The following is a 10989-nucleotide window of genomic DNA, read 5'->3' on the forward strand; positions in this document are numbered from 1 at the left end:
TGGTATGAAGATGCTATTGATGAGCTGGGATTTCACTTAGGTTGGGATGTTCTTGTGACTTAGCAGGGGTGCTAGCTGGTAGGTCACTGCATTTGCGTTCATAGTTTTTGTTTCTATTTCTTTGTCCATACGTCCGTCTTGTGTGAAGATGCTTCCCAAATAATGTTTAAATTCCTCTACTTGTTGGAGCTGTGTTCCGTCAATAAGGATGTTGAGTTTTCCTGGGTTTCTGCTGACCTTCATAACTTCTGTTTTTTAGATGGAAATTTTCATGTTCAGGTGTTTGCATTCCTTATTTAGTTTTGTGGTTCCTTGTCTCCTAATCCGCACACATTCCATGTTTCAATTTTCATTGTTCTGTCTTGTGCTCGTTTGACTTTTCCATTCCATTTTCTGTAAGAGTCTGTCCATTTATTTTCCTCCTTTCTTTGTTTTTTAGCTGTTTTTTTATCCATTACCGGCTTGCTAGACCCGTCGTAACTTCACCAGAACCCCGTTGGCCAGTGATGCTCCAGGGTGACCCAGGTTTGCCTTCACGGCTAGTGTAGCGCCTCCGTGGCATTAAGCCACACCGTACTTCACCCAAACCCAGCCATCCCCTACTCTGTCCTGTTCCTTTGTTTGGACATATTTTAAAAAAGAAACTGGTCGCTGCTCAAATGGTTGTTGACACGCATATTGGGAAAGGGATGACGATAATAATAGATTGCGTTTTTATATTATACAGTGATCTATCCCACTCAAGTATGATTTCTGATCTTGAAATTGGATGTTTGTTGCGACAATGTTTAAATCTACCTCATTATGATACTCCCTTTGGTCCCAGCTTTGTTTAGATAGGCGCCAAGCTGTCTGATATTTTGCTTTCCTAAGTCAGTAACATTATTTAGCGAAGCTGTGGACTTTGGCCAATTTTCTATCAAAAAGCGTCTGTTTGGCAATGCCCTAATTAAAAGGGCTTGATTTCATTTCTATACAGATTTTCCATTTATGTTGTTTGTCGCAAATTATGAAGGACGAGAGGCAGTCCAGGCGTGCTTTTCTGTCGGGAATGGTTCTCCGACTTCGGTCGAATTCTTGCTCCCTGTGCTTTAAAGCCCGAAAGAAAAGCACGCCAGGCTTGCCAACCTTCCTGAATTTTTCAGGAAATTCCAGAATTGCCATCGTCGTTCCCGAACCTTTCCCGAGACGCCAGCGCAATGGTCCCCCCCCCGAAAATGATTTAATTATTTTTTCTTAGAAAAAACAAAACTCGAAGGCATGGGCGAAGGGGTATGTGTAGTAACTGTACTGTTACATTCTCATCTCTCTCTCTCTCTCTCTCTCTCTCTCTCTCTCTCTGTTTCTCCACTGGTTTGTTTGAGCTGTTTTTGTGGTGTGGGTGGGGTTTTTTTCTGTAGCCTATCTCAGAAGTGTGTATCCGTGGCGCTCAAGAGCAATCAAAATTCCAGAATTCAGTATCTCAAAAGTTGGCAAGCCTGCTTTGTTCTTAAGCAGTATGCGCCATGGTGGGTGTTTGACAAACTGAGCCTAAAAATTTGAAATTATGCAATTCTGTTACTTTTAACAAAGAATGATAGAGGAAAATAATCAGAAATTATGCAAAAAAATGATCAAATTTTGCTAAATTATGCGGAGTGCATAAAACCACGGGGACAGTATAACCTATTTGTGTTACAAATGCCGTAAAATTCTTACTAAAACGACCCCTGTACAAATGCAGGGTTTTGACTCATCAGAGAAATTTTAGGAAAGCAACACAATAAATGCAGTTGTTTGTTTTTCTTGTAGATTTATGGGGCAACTGCTCCTGCCCTTTCATGTTGCAAGGGTGCCTTTTTTCTGGAAAGTTCCAGCATTTCTGATATATTGGTCTTGCTGCCTTCTTTTCTATTGTATGACTGCTTGTGTCTGCCTTTATATGTAGAGTAGTGTTCATTTTAAATGAATTTGTACTTGGGTATATGTAAAGCTCCTAGAGCTGTGTGCTCACAGGAATTGGCGAGATAAAAAGGATCTTCATATTATTATTATTCTGCAATGTCAACCTTTTAAATTTTCTTTTTTCTTCTTTTTGGTTACAACCTTGTAAGTTCCTTAAGTGTTATCAAGTATTAATGATTTTCCCATAACGGTGGGTTGGAACTCAAAAAGAATATATGAGAAGAAGCTACGGGTAATGAAGAGAACCTTGTGATTGCATAAAACTGCCTAAGACAGCCACCCACTCTCGAGAAGAAAAGTGGCCACCTTACACAGTGTCATGATAATGTAAAGAATACGCAAGGGAGGAAGTGGGAAGTGGCCATTTGTACAGGTGGCATTGGAGCAGGTTCGACCGTAGTCGCGAGCCTTGAGAGAGAAATCCTGCATTCATCCTGCTGGCCTGCGTCCAGTGTTGTGAAGGATAGGTCACAACTGGTTGCTGGATGGTAATTCCTGCGATTTACCTTTTGTGAAAAAACAAAAAGTATTTAACATAATTTTGGAATGTGGACCAACGTCTCTCTCTCTCTCGCGCTCTCTCTCTCTCTCTCTCTCTATATATATATATATATATATATATAAATTTTGTTTTTCAAATATAATTTTATAAAGGAACGAGAACCATCAAAACATTTTTTTAAACATCTTTTATTGGAAGGTCCTGAATATTCAGAAGGAATACAATGCAAAATAAACTTGAAATGTTTAGATGAAATACAATCCTTTGTAGTACAATGTGGCCAATAGACCATTACTACAGCACCTTGCGGCACCCATATAAAATTTTGTTTTCAACATAACACAGTCCTTATCCACTTATCATTAAAATCAATGCTTTCTTTTTTAAAGTATTGAGCTGACAAGTCTGATGAGTAAACCAAATAATTGCAAAATGTCTTGAAAATATGTCGTTTTATCGCCGCAGGATTCTAAACATCCAACTCCGAAAATGCCGTTTTAACTTTTCCCCCCCCCCTAAATTCTGACTGACATCTCACAACACTTCCTACAAATAACTTTCAACTGTATTAACCTATCCAAATAGTCGCAACAGTACAAAATTGAATTCTAAACAGCTAATGTGTATAATAACCTTGCTTTTTAGTTGTTGTTTTTTTCACTCTCCTGTAAAATTGATGGAAAACAAGTCAGCCGTTTAGAATCCTGCAGCGATGATTTGCTGCTTTGAGCAAATCATGAGGCAACGACATGTGTCAGTAATGTTTTCATTATGGCAGTGAAGGTCAAGGTCATGAATTAAATAGCTTGTGAATAAACGTTCACAATTAAATCTCACAGCACATATCAGAAAGGTTAACAATGACAAAAGAAATATCTTGTGGTTTTTCAGAGAATAGCAGCTCAAAGTAAATCCTTAGTGCCTATGATAAATACAGTTTGAGGCGTTCAAATACTCAGATAGTTTTTCTATTGGTCCATCACTTCATTGTATCATTTTCAGACAGTTTGGCATCTCGATATCAGCCATCTGACTGAGGAGGGGAATCAGTAATAAGAGCATATGTGAGACAGCGAGGTGGAATCAGGCTCTCGTCAATTTTTGGGCAGGTAGAGTTTTTGGTATCGTCTTAAAGCTTGTTCAATTGTCTTTATTTCGGTGGAAAAAATATCCATTTATCTTGAATAAAAGTCGAGGTATTTGCGAAAGAAGGAGGTGGAGGTCACCTGTTTTCAGAGGTAAAATTAGTGAAATAATGGCCGCCAAAGATTATTTATTTCCTTAGCTTAAGAGTCAGTGGTAACTGAAAATTTACATTTTTGTGCCTTTAATTAACGTTTTTCAGAAAATTTTCCACAGATCAGTTCTTTAATAGGCATGAAAGGTGTTGAGTCAAAAAACAAAAATTTAATAAAAATTCATAAACCTGCGGAAAAATGCAAGTTACTTCACTTTGAGTATTTTGACGAGAGCCTGATTCCACCACACTGTCTCACATGAAAACGTCCATACTTTCAACATTTTGAAACTGTATCTCAATACATGTACCGTCTATGAACTGGTACAAATATATTCACGTTATTGTTCTGTCTTGCAATTCGGAAAATGACCCAGAGTAATAGTAATGAGTAAAGATGTCAATGCATGCAAATTATGTTTGGATCATGTCAAGATTTTCTGGAATCATCAAGATGTTTTTATCCCTATTCAACTGTGTCGGCAGAGCAATCTCAATTTTTTAATGGCACAATTATTAAGCAATTTTGCCTGATAGAAATTTGATTTCAGACAGATGAGTGTAGTTCTTTTGAGATTCTATGAAAGGTTTGAGTAAACAAAACAAATAATGTATATATAATAACTATACTTTGAATGATAGATTTTAAAAATGAAATGGCAATTTCTCACAAGTCAGAGATAACAGAATAGTTTTGTTTCTCTGGACAAGTAGAATTTTATATATATTTTATATAGTATAAATAATATCAGTATGACACATCGATATATAATAAGGTAGTATAAATAATATCAGTATGACACATCGATAAATAATAAGGTCATATACATCAGTCATAGCACATTTCATCCAAGGAATAAAGTATGGCAGATAAGAATAAGAGTGAAGGGGAAGAGTATCTATGCTCACAGGACACATAGATCCAGTGTGAATGCTTGGCTATTCAGTTTTATATGATGTCTTCAGGTAGATTTCATTTACAATGATTCCCAGTGTCAATCATGAAGTCGTTGTTCCTTTTCTCCTTTGGGTTATTTTAACCAATCACAGAATGAGCTGTGAACTTCTACACAAAGCACTACATTTTGCACTCCTCTAGCCTATAACAGTAATTGATCTTATCCAGAGCTCACTAGACACTTAAGTTTATGCCAGGGGTCACAAAATTATTTCAAAATGTGCAGAAAAACTGAGTGAATGCAGGCTGGATAGCCGGGGGGGATTGCTTATGAGAGTATGCCCAAGTAAATATGTACAGGAATTGTACAGTACATAATGCTGTAGGACACTTTTTATGTTGCCTAAACATGTCCCACCTCTCCGTGTGTTCAGGAACTTATTATTGTACATAACCTGTTCTGATCTGTCCATTGGTAAATGATTAATTACATTTCTGTTTGTTTGTTATTGTTGTTGGTTTGTTTTTTGTTTTGTTTTATGTAATAACTTAAAAGTATTGTGTATTTTGAATATTCACGAATCCTTATTGTATGAAATAATATTATATTCGTGTTGTGCATGAGGTTAATGAATTGTAATTTGTAATTGTTCCTTTTAGAAAAATTCCATCACCATCGTCACAAGGAAAATCAACAACTTTTTAATTCATTCTGTAAAGGAGTGACAAATGGAGTTGCTAAATTTTTTTTTTAGTTTTCTTTTTTTTTTTTTTGAGACAGCAACGGTATAAATGTCCTTAATGGCTACTGAATGCATTGTTAAAAAAAAAACCCACTTATTGTGTTGCCAGCTATGATTTCCCAGCTCTCCATGTGTTCAGGAACTTATTGTAAAAAACCTGGTCTGATTTGTCGAGTGGTGAACTATTAAATAAACTTGTGTTCATTTTTGTTGTTGTTTGGTTTCATGTAGCTGAAAAGTGTGTTCATTTTGAATTTTCTCATGTCTTTATTGTCTGAAATGATATATTCATGTAGTGCACAAGGTCAGTGAATTGTGTTTGTAATTGTTCCTTTTTTAAAAGAAATATTTCAAAATAAACAACTTTTTTTAAAACTCGCCTGTAAAGAACAGTCAAATGAAGTTGCCTTTTGTCTTCTTTTTTTTTTCCCCGACAGCGATGGCATGAATATCCATAATGGCAACGGAATGCATGGTTGTTTGTTTTGTTTTAGTTGAGGTTTTACGGTGCTTGCAACTGCCTACGGTCATATGAGCACCAAGGGGTGGATGTCAACAGAGAAGTCCTTACAGGCAATCAGACTTACTCTGCTCACCACTCTAGCTTCACCAGCACAAAGTCTGCTTCAACTATCAAGGCACCCCGGAAATAGCGGGTCACAAGAGTGTGACAAACGTACAAAAGATGTAGAGGAAAATGACGATAGTAAGGTTTAGGAAAGAAAAAGCAGCAGTTCCCTGTTGGTTGAAGTTCAGGCACAGTTATGAGCTTGACATTGTTGGATCAGCCCATTTACAATTCTACCAGGCATTAGAACGAGAAATGTCCCCCTTTCGGGAATGGCCTAAAGACACTCACTAAGTTTTTTGTCACAATTTTTTTTAAACTGTGAAGATTAGAACTAAGGAAATAATCCAAATGAGTAGAAAAAAAAAGCATTTCCATACCCTGATAGATCTCTATTTATTTATTAATTGATAAGGAGTAGGAATGACGATGCCATTGCTAGTATTAGTATCTTTGAGGCGTCTACAGAATTTTTAAAATGCGTAAATATGGTATCCTCGGTTGCCAATTGGGAAACAGAGCATGCAGTCTCTGGGAGTTGGTTGTAATTATAATCCCTGAACAATGATAAAACCAAACAAGACAACTATATTGTTAAAGCAATATGTGAAGTTGTATTAATTTATTTTTCTACACTGATTTTCATTCCACTGGTATCTAGCTTGATTTCACTAAAATTCATCATTGATCATATTTACGCATTTTTAAAATTCTGTAGACGCCTCAAAGATACTAGCAAAGGTATCGTCATTCCCACTCCTTACCAATTAAATAGAGATCTATCAGGGTGTGGAAATGCTTTTTTTCTTCTCAAATTTGGATTGTTTCCTTGATTTTAATCCTAATAGTTAAAAAAAACTTGTGACACAATCTGATGCAGACTGGCTGAAATTATTCTGTTTCTGAATGCAACTTTTTCTTTTTTCTTCTGATTATTTTTACTCTAACTCTAAAGTCTTTTAAAAACACAATATATCAGTGGGGGGGAGGCGGACCAAACTGTGGAACACATCCTTCAGCACTGCAAGACACACAGGGTTCTGAGACAGAAAACGTGGCCAACCGCATTGACACTACAGGAAAAGCTTTTCGGGCCAACAGATGAACTGAGCAGGACAGCCCAGTGTGAGATAGATACCAGACTTCAAATAAATGGGATCAAGAAGAAGGAGAAAGATTTTAAAACAGTTCCGTCAGAAATTTCTTCAACAAATTATTTGGATCACGACAAAGTGGAATCAGGGGCTCATCAATGTTGGCATATGGAGTTATTACTATTAGTATCATCTTAAAGCTTGTTCCGTGAAAAGTGAAAAGAAAATCAATCTATCTTGAATAAAAGTAGAAATATTTGTGATTGCAAGAGGCGGGGGGTCGCCTGATTTCAGAGGTAAAATTAGCGTGAAAATGGCTGCCAAAGTTTGGTCACTTCCCACTGCTTGAGAGTCATTGGAAACTGAAAATCTACAGTTTTTTAGCCTTTTATCAGCGTTTTTCAGTCAAATCCACACAGAAATGTGTTTTTAAATGGAAATAAAAGATGTAGAGCCAAAAATGTTTAATTTGAGAAAAATTTCCAAACTTGCAGAAAAAAGCTGGTTTCTTCGATTTCAGTATTTTGACGAGCACTTGGATTTCACCGCAACGCCTCACATTTGTACAAGTAGCCTACAAATAGTAGTACAATACTCCAGTCAGAAACGTTTGAGCTCCCTGACAAATAAAATACATTTTCTTATGCAGTTGTGAGCGCTGTAAAACCTCAAAACCTCTACTAAAACTAACTAAAATATATTTTTACAGAAATTTTTTTTAAAAACCTGAAGACTCAAACATTTGATTTGCGCAGTGGAGCATCAAGAAGCTTCCCAAACAGCACGGAGTAAGGGTGAGCAAACTGGGTCTTCTGGCCGTTCATGTCCACCATTGGCCGCCTCTCGTTGGCCCACTGGAACAGGGAACCTGCCAAGTTGTAGATCTCTGGGACTGGTTGCTGTCCTAAAAAGCAAAATTTGTTATGAACGATTCTGTACAGTCAAATGTCTTGTAGATCCAGAAAAGTCAAAATGTCCTGTAACCAAACAAAAGAAAGCACTACTGAGAATTGAGAATGAACTTGTACTCTTCTTCCCAAATGTCAAACTTTATTTAACACTGTTTTGGAATTTGTTTTGAGTATATATATATATATGACACAAACCGACAGTAGGCAACGGGAATCCACTGCTGTAATATCCCAAGAGCAGTCATGGAAGGACCAAAATGAAAGTCCTGAAATGCTATGTTTGGTCAACCCTTCTATATGGCTGTGAATGCTGGACAATCACTAAAGACAGTGAAAATAAAATAGAGGCAACAGAAATGTGGTTTCTTAGGAGACTGCTAAGAGTATCGTGGAAGGAAAAGAAATCAAATGAGGTAGTGCTTGATGAAGCCCACGTGGGACGCTCAATGTTAAAAACAATCAGGAAACGACAAATGCAGTTTTTGGGACACCTGAATAGACATAAGAGTCTTGAACATCTAGCTCTCACTGGCAAAATTGAGGGTAAGCGAGGCAGGGGTAGGCCCAGAACAACATACTTAGGGAACCTAAATAAATGGGTAACAGAGAAAGATCAGGGAAACGTAGCTTTTCTGAGAGCATCCGAGCAAAGGAATGAATGGAAAATCATGATCGCCGATGTCTGTCGCAGATCTGGCACTGGATGATGATATATATGTCACGAAGAGGTGGAATCAGGGGCTCCTCAATGTTGGGGCATATGAGGTTTATTGGTATCATCTTAAAACCTGTACATTTGCCTTCCCTTTTGGTGAAAAAAAAGATCCATCAATGTTGAAATATTTGCAATTGAAGGAGGTCAGGGTCATCCGGTTTCATTTTCAGGGGTAAAATTAGCCAGAAAATGGCTGACAAAGTTTGATAACTACCAAAGTATGAGAGTCTTTGGCAACTGAAAATTTACATTTTTTGTGAATTTTTACTGTGAACTCACAAGAGTTGTGTTTTCCAAGACCTTAGCCTGATGATCAGTTTCAGCTCCTTCACCTACACAAGCTCGCACAATGTGTCTACTGTCCCCTTTAAAATACCCTCCCTCTTCATACTTATTCTCGCAGCTTTTTGTGGTACCATTACAATTACCATGACCACACTGTTTTAAGTCACAAAACTATGACCCAAAAAATTTTTTTTTAAAGGCAATCTGAGTATTCTAAGGTATCGATATTAAGATGTCAGTGTCTTACAATTTTAAATTAAAAAAAAATAAATATATATTTGTTTAATTAACAGGTGAAAAACTGGAAAAAATTGGTGTTGACATTCCAACATCACAATATGAGTGTATGTAGCTTAAAATCATACACATACACCTATAATAAACATGAGACGTTTATCTCTTCCTAAAAGTAATCCACTCTAAAACTAAAAGATTTTGTATTGCGATAGATTTACAATTTATAGGTACAGCCTGTCAAAACTTTTCATTAACATTCAATGAAATAATATAATACACTATCAATACAGTCTCTGCTTCTCAGTGAAGTAAAAAGTAAACTTGTTGACCATTCTGTGCAGAACATAGAGGAAGAAGTCTGTCGCAAGTATAATGCCTTCTCTCTTTCAAGAAACAGCTGAATATATCACCAACCTCCCATGGTATTGGAGCAGAAGAGTCAAAGCTTTGTTAAAAACCCATAGCCTTCCATTAAATAAAAATCTCTATCAATGGAAATTAACTAATTCACCCTTATGAAATCGAAGATGAATTTCACTTTGTTTTCTATTGTTCACACTTTTTCCATCAAAGGAAATTGTTAATCCCTCCCAGCCTGACTCGGCCCAGTGACAGAAATATGCAATGTTTGACCCATGATAAGAGATATGTGCACAACCTGTACTTATTCATTATGAAAACTTAACTCATCAAATGAGTGTTTTATGTGATGTGATGGGGGCCAATGGCCTCACTCACTCACTCACTCACTCCACTCCACTCCACTCCACTCCACTCCACTCACTCCACTCACTCCACTCACTCCACTCACTCACTCACTTCACTCACTCACTCACTCACTCACTCACTCACTCACTCACTCACTCACTCACTCACTTACTTACTTACTCACTTACTCACTCACTTACTGTTTCATGACTTCAATACATCATGTATTTGATGTATTGCATAAATTGCAGCAATCAGCAATTCTTACCTGAACTCTTGTAATGCTCTTGTAGATTTTTTGCCACAACAGAGGATCGATAGCCAACAGAGCAATAGCACACAACAGTAGGGTTCGGTTTTCCTGAAGAAAGAAAGAATTAAAACTATAATGGACCTCCAGTAGGTTGAGGTGAAATCACTTACACCACGCTTTATTTGAGCTGCTCTTCACAGCCATTATTACTAATTTAATTCTACTTTCACATCAGTAAAAAGAAAAAATACTGTATACTAATACTTACCACTAAACTCTGAAGCTAGCTGGGCTGAAAGCTCTTCCATATTCACATCTTTAAAGTCAACTCTCTTTGCATCCTCTAAATGGCTGACATTATATTCCTCCTGTGGGCGAGCGTCCTGAAAAATAAACAAGATGACACTGGCTATTCGTAATTTCTGTCACTTAATCTTTTTTGTCTACATCATATGACAATGTGATACTCTTGTACGGTAATTTAAGACCTTCAGTTCTTCTCATACTAATAACCTTAAACAGTCTGTTGGACTTGGACAAGACAAAAACACAATATCAGCAGATAGTTTTTGCTTGAATCAGATTGTCTAGATCTATATATTCAATTAAAGTACAGTCAAACCTGTGTAATACGGCCACCCATTGTGATGGAGAAAAGTGGCCGTATAAGACAGGTGGCTGTCTTAGGCAGGACTGATCAAGGTGAAGAAAACAAACCATTCACATCTTAGGTACCAATCGAAAGTGGCCGCATTGTTGTTGTTTTTGTTGTTGTTGTTGTTGTTGTTGTTGTTGTTGTTGTTGTTGGTTTGTATTTTTGTTTGTAATTTTATTTTGCTGCTGATTTTGCGCAAGGGTGACAATAAAACTAAAGGTATCAGACGAGGAAGACCG

The 10989-nt window shown here is 37.0% G+C and overlaps 1 protein-coding gene across 2 annotated transcripts in view; it reads right to left on the minus strand.

The window, feature by feature from the left end:
- Window positions 1-7656: 7656 nt before the first annotated feature.
- The window catches only part of LOC101848986, an 8284-nt gene continuing 4951 nt past the window's right edge, over window positions 7657-10989 (minus strand). For both annotated transcript variants that reach the window (XM_005103354.3, XM_035971066.1), the window contains exons 3-5: window positions 10364-10478; window positions 10111-10203; window positions 7657-7890 (exon numbers count right to left, since the gene is read on the minus strand). In XM_005103354.3, coding sequence (XP_005103411.1) covers window positions 7721-7890; window positions 10111-10203; window positions 10364-10478 — 378 coding nt within the window. In that variant the 3' untranslated portion in view covers window positions 7657-7720. The remainder of the gene's footprint in view (window positions 7891-10110; window positions 10204-10363; window positions 10479-10989) is intronic.

The sequence above is a fragment of the Aplysia californica genome, unplaced genomic scaffold (genome assembly GCF_000002075.1).
Source record: "Aplysia californica isolate F4 #8 unplaced genomic scaffold, AplCal3.0 scaffold00369, whole genome shotgun sequence".
Taxonomy (NCBI): Eukaryota; Metazoa; Mollusca; class Gastropoda; order Aplysiida; family Aplysiidae; genus Aplysia; species Aplysia californica.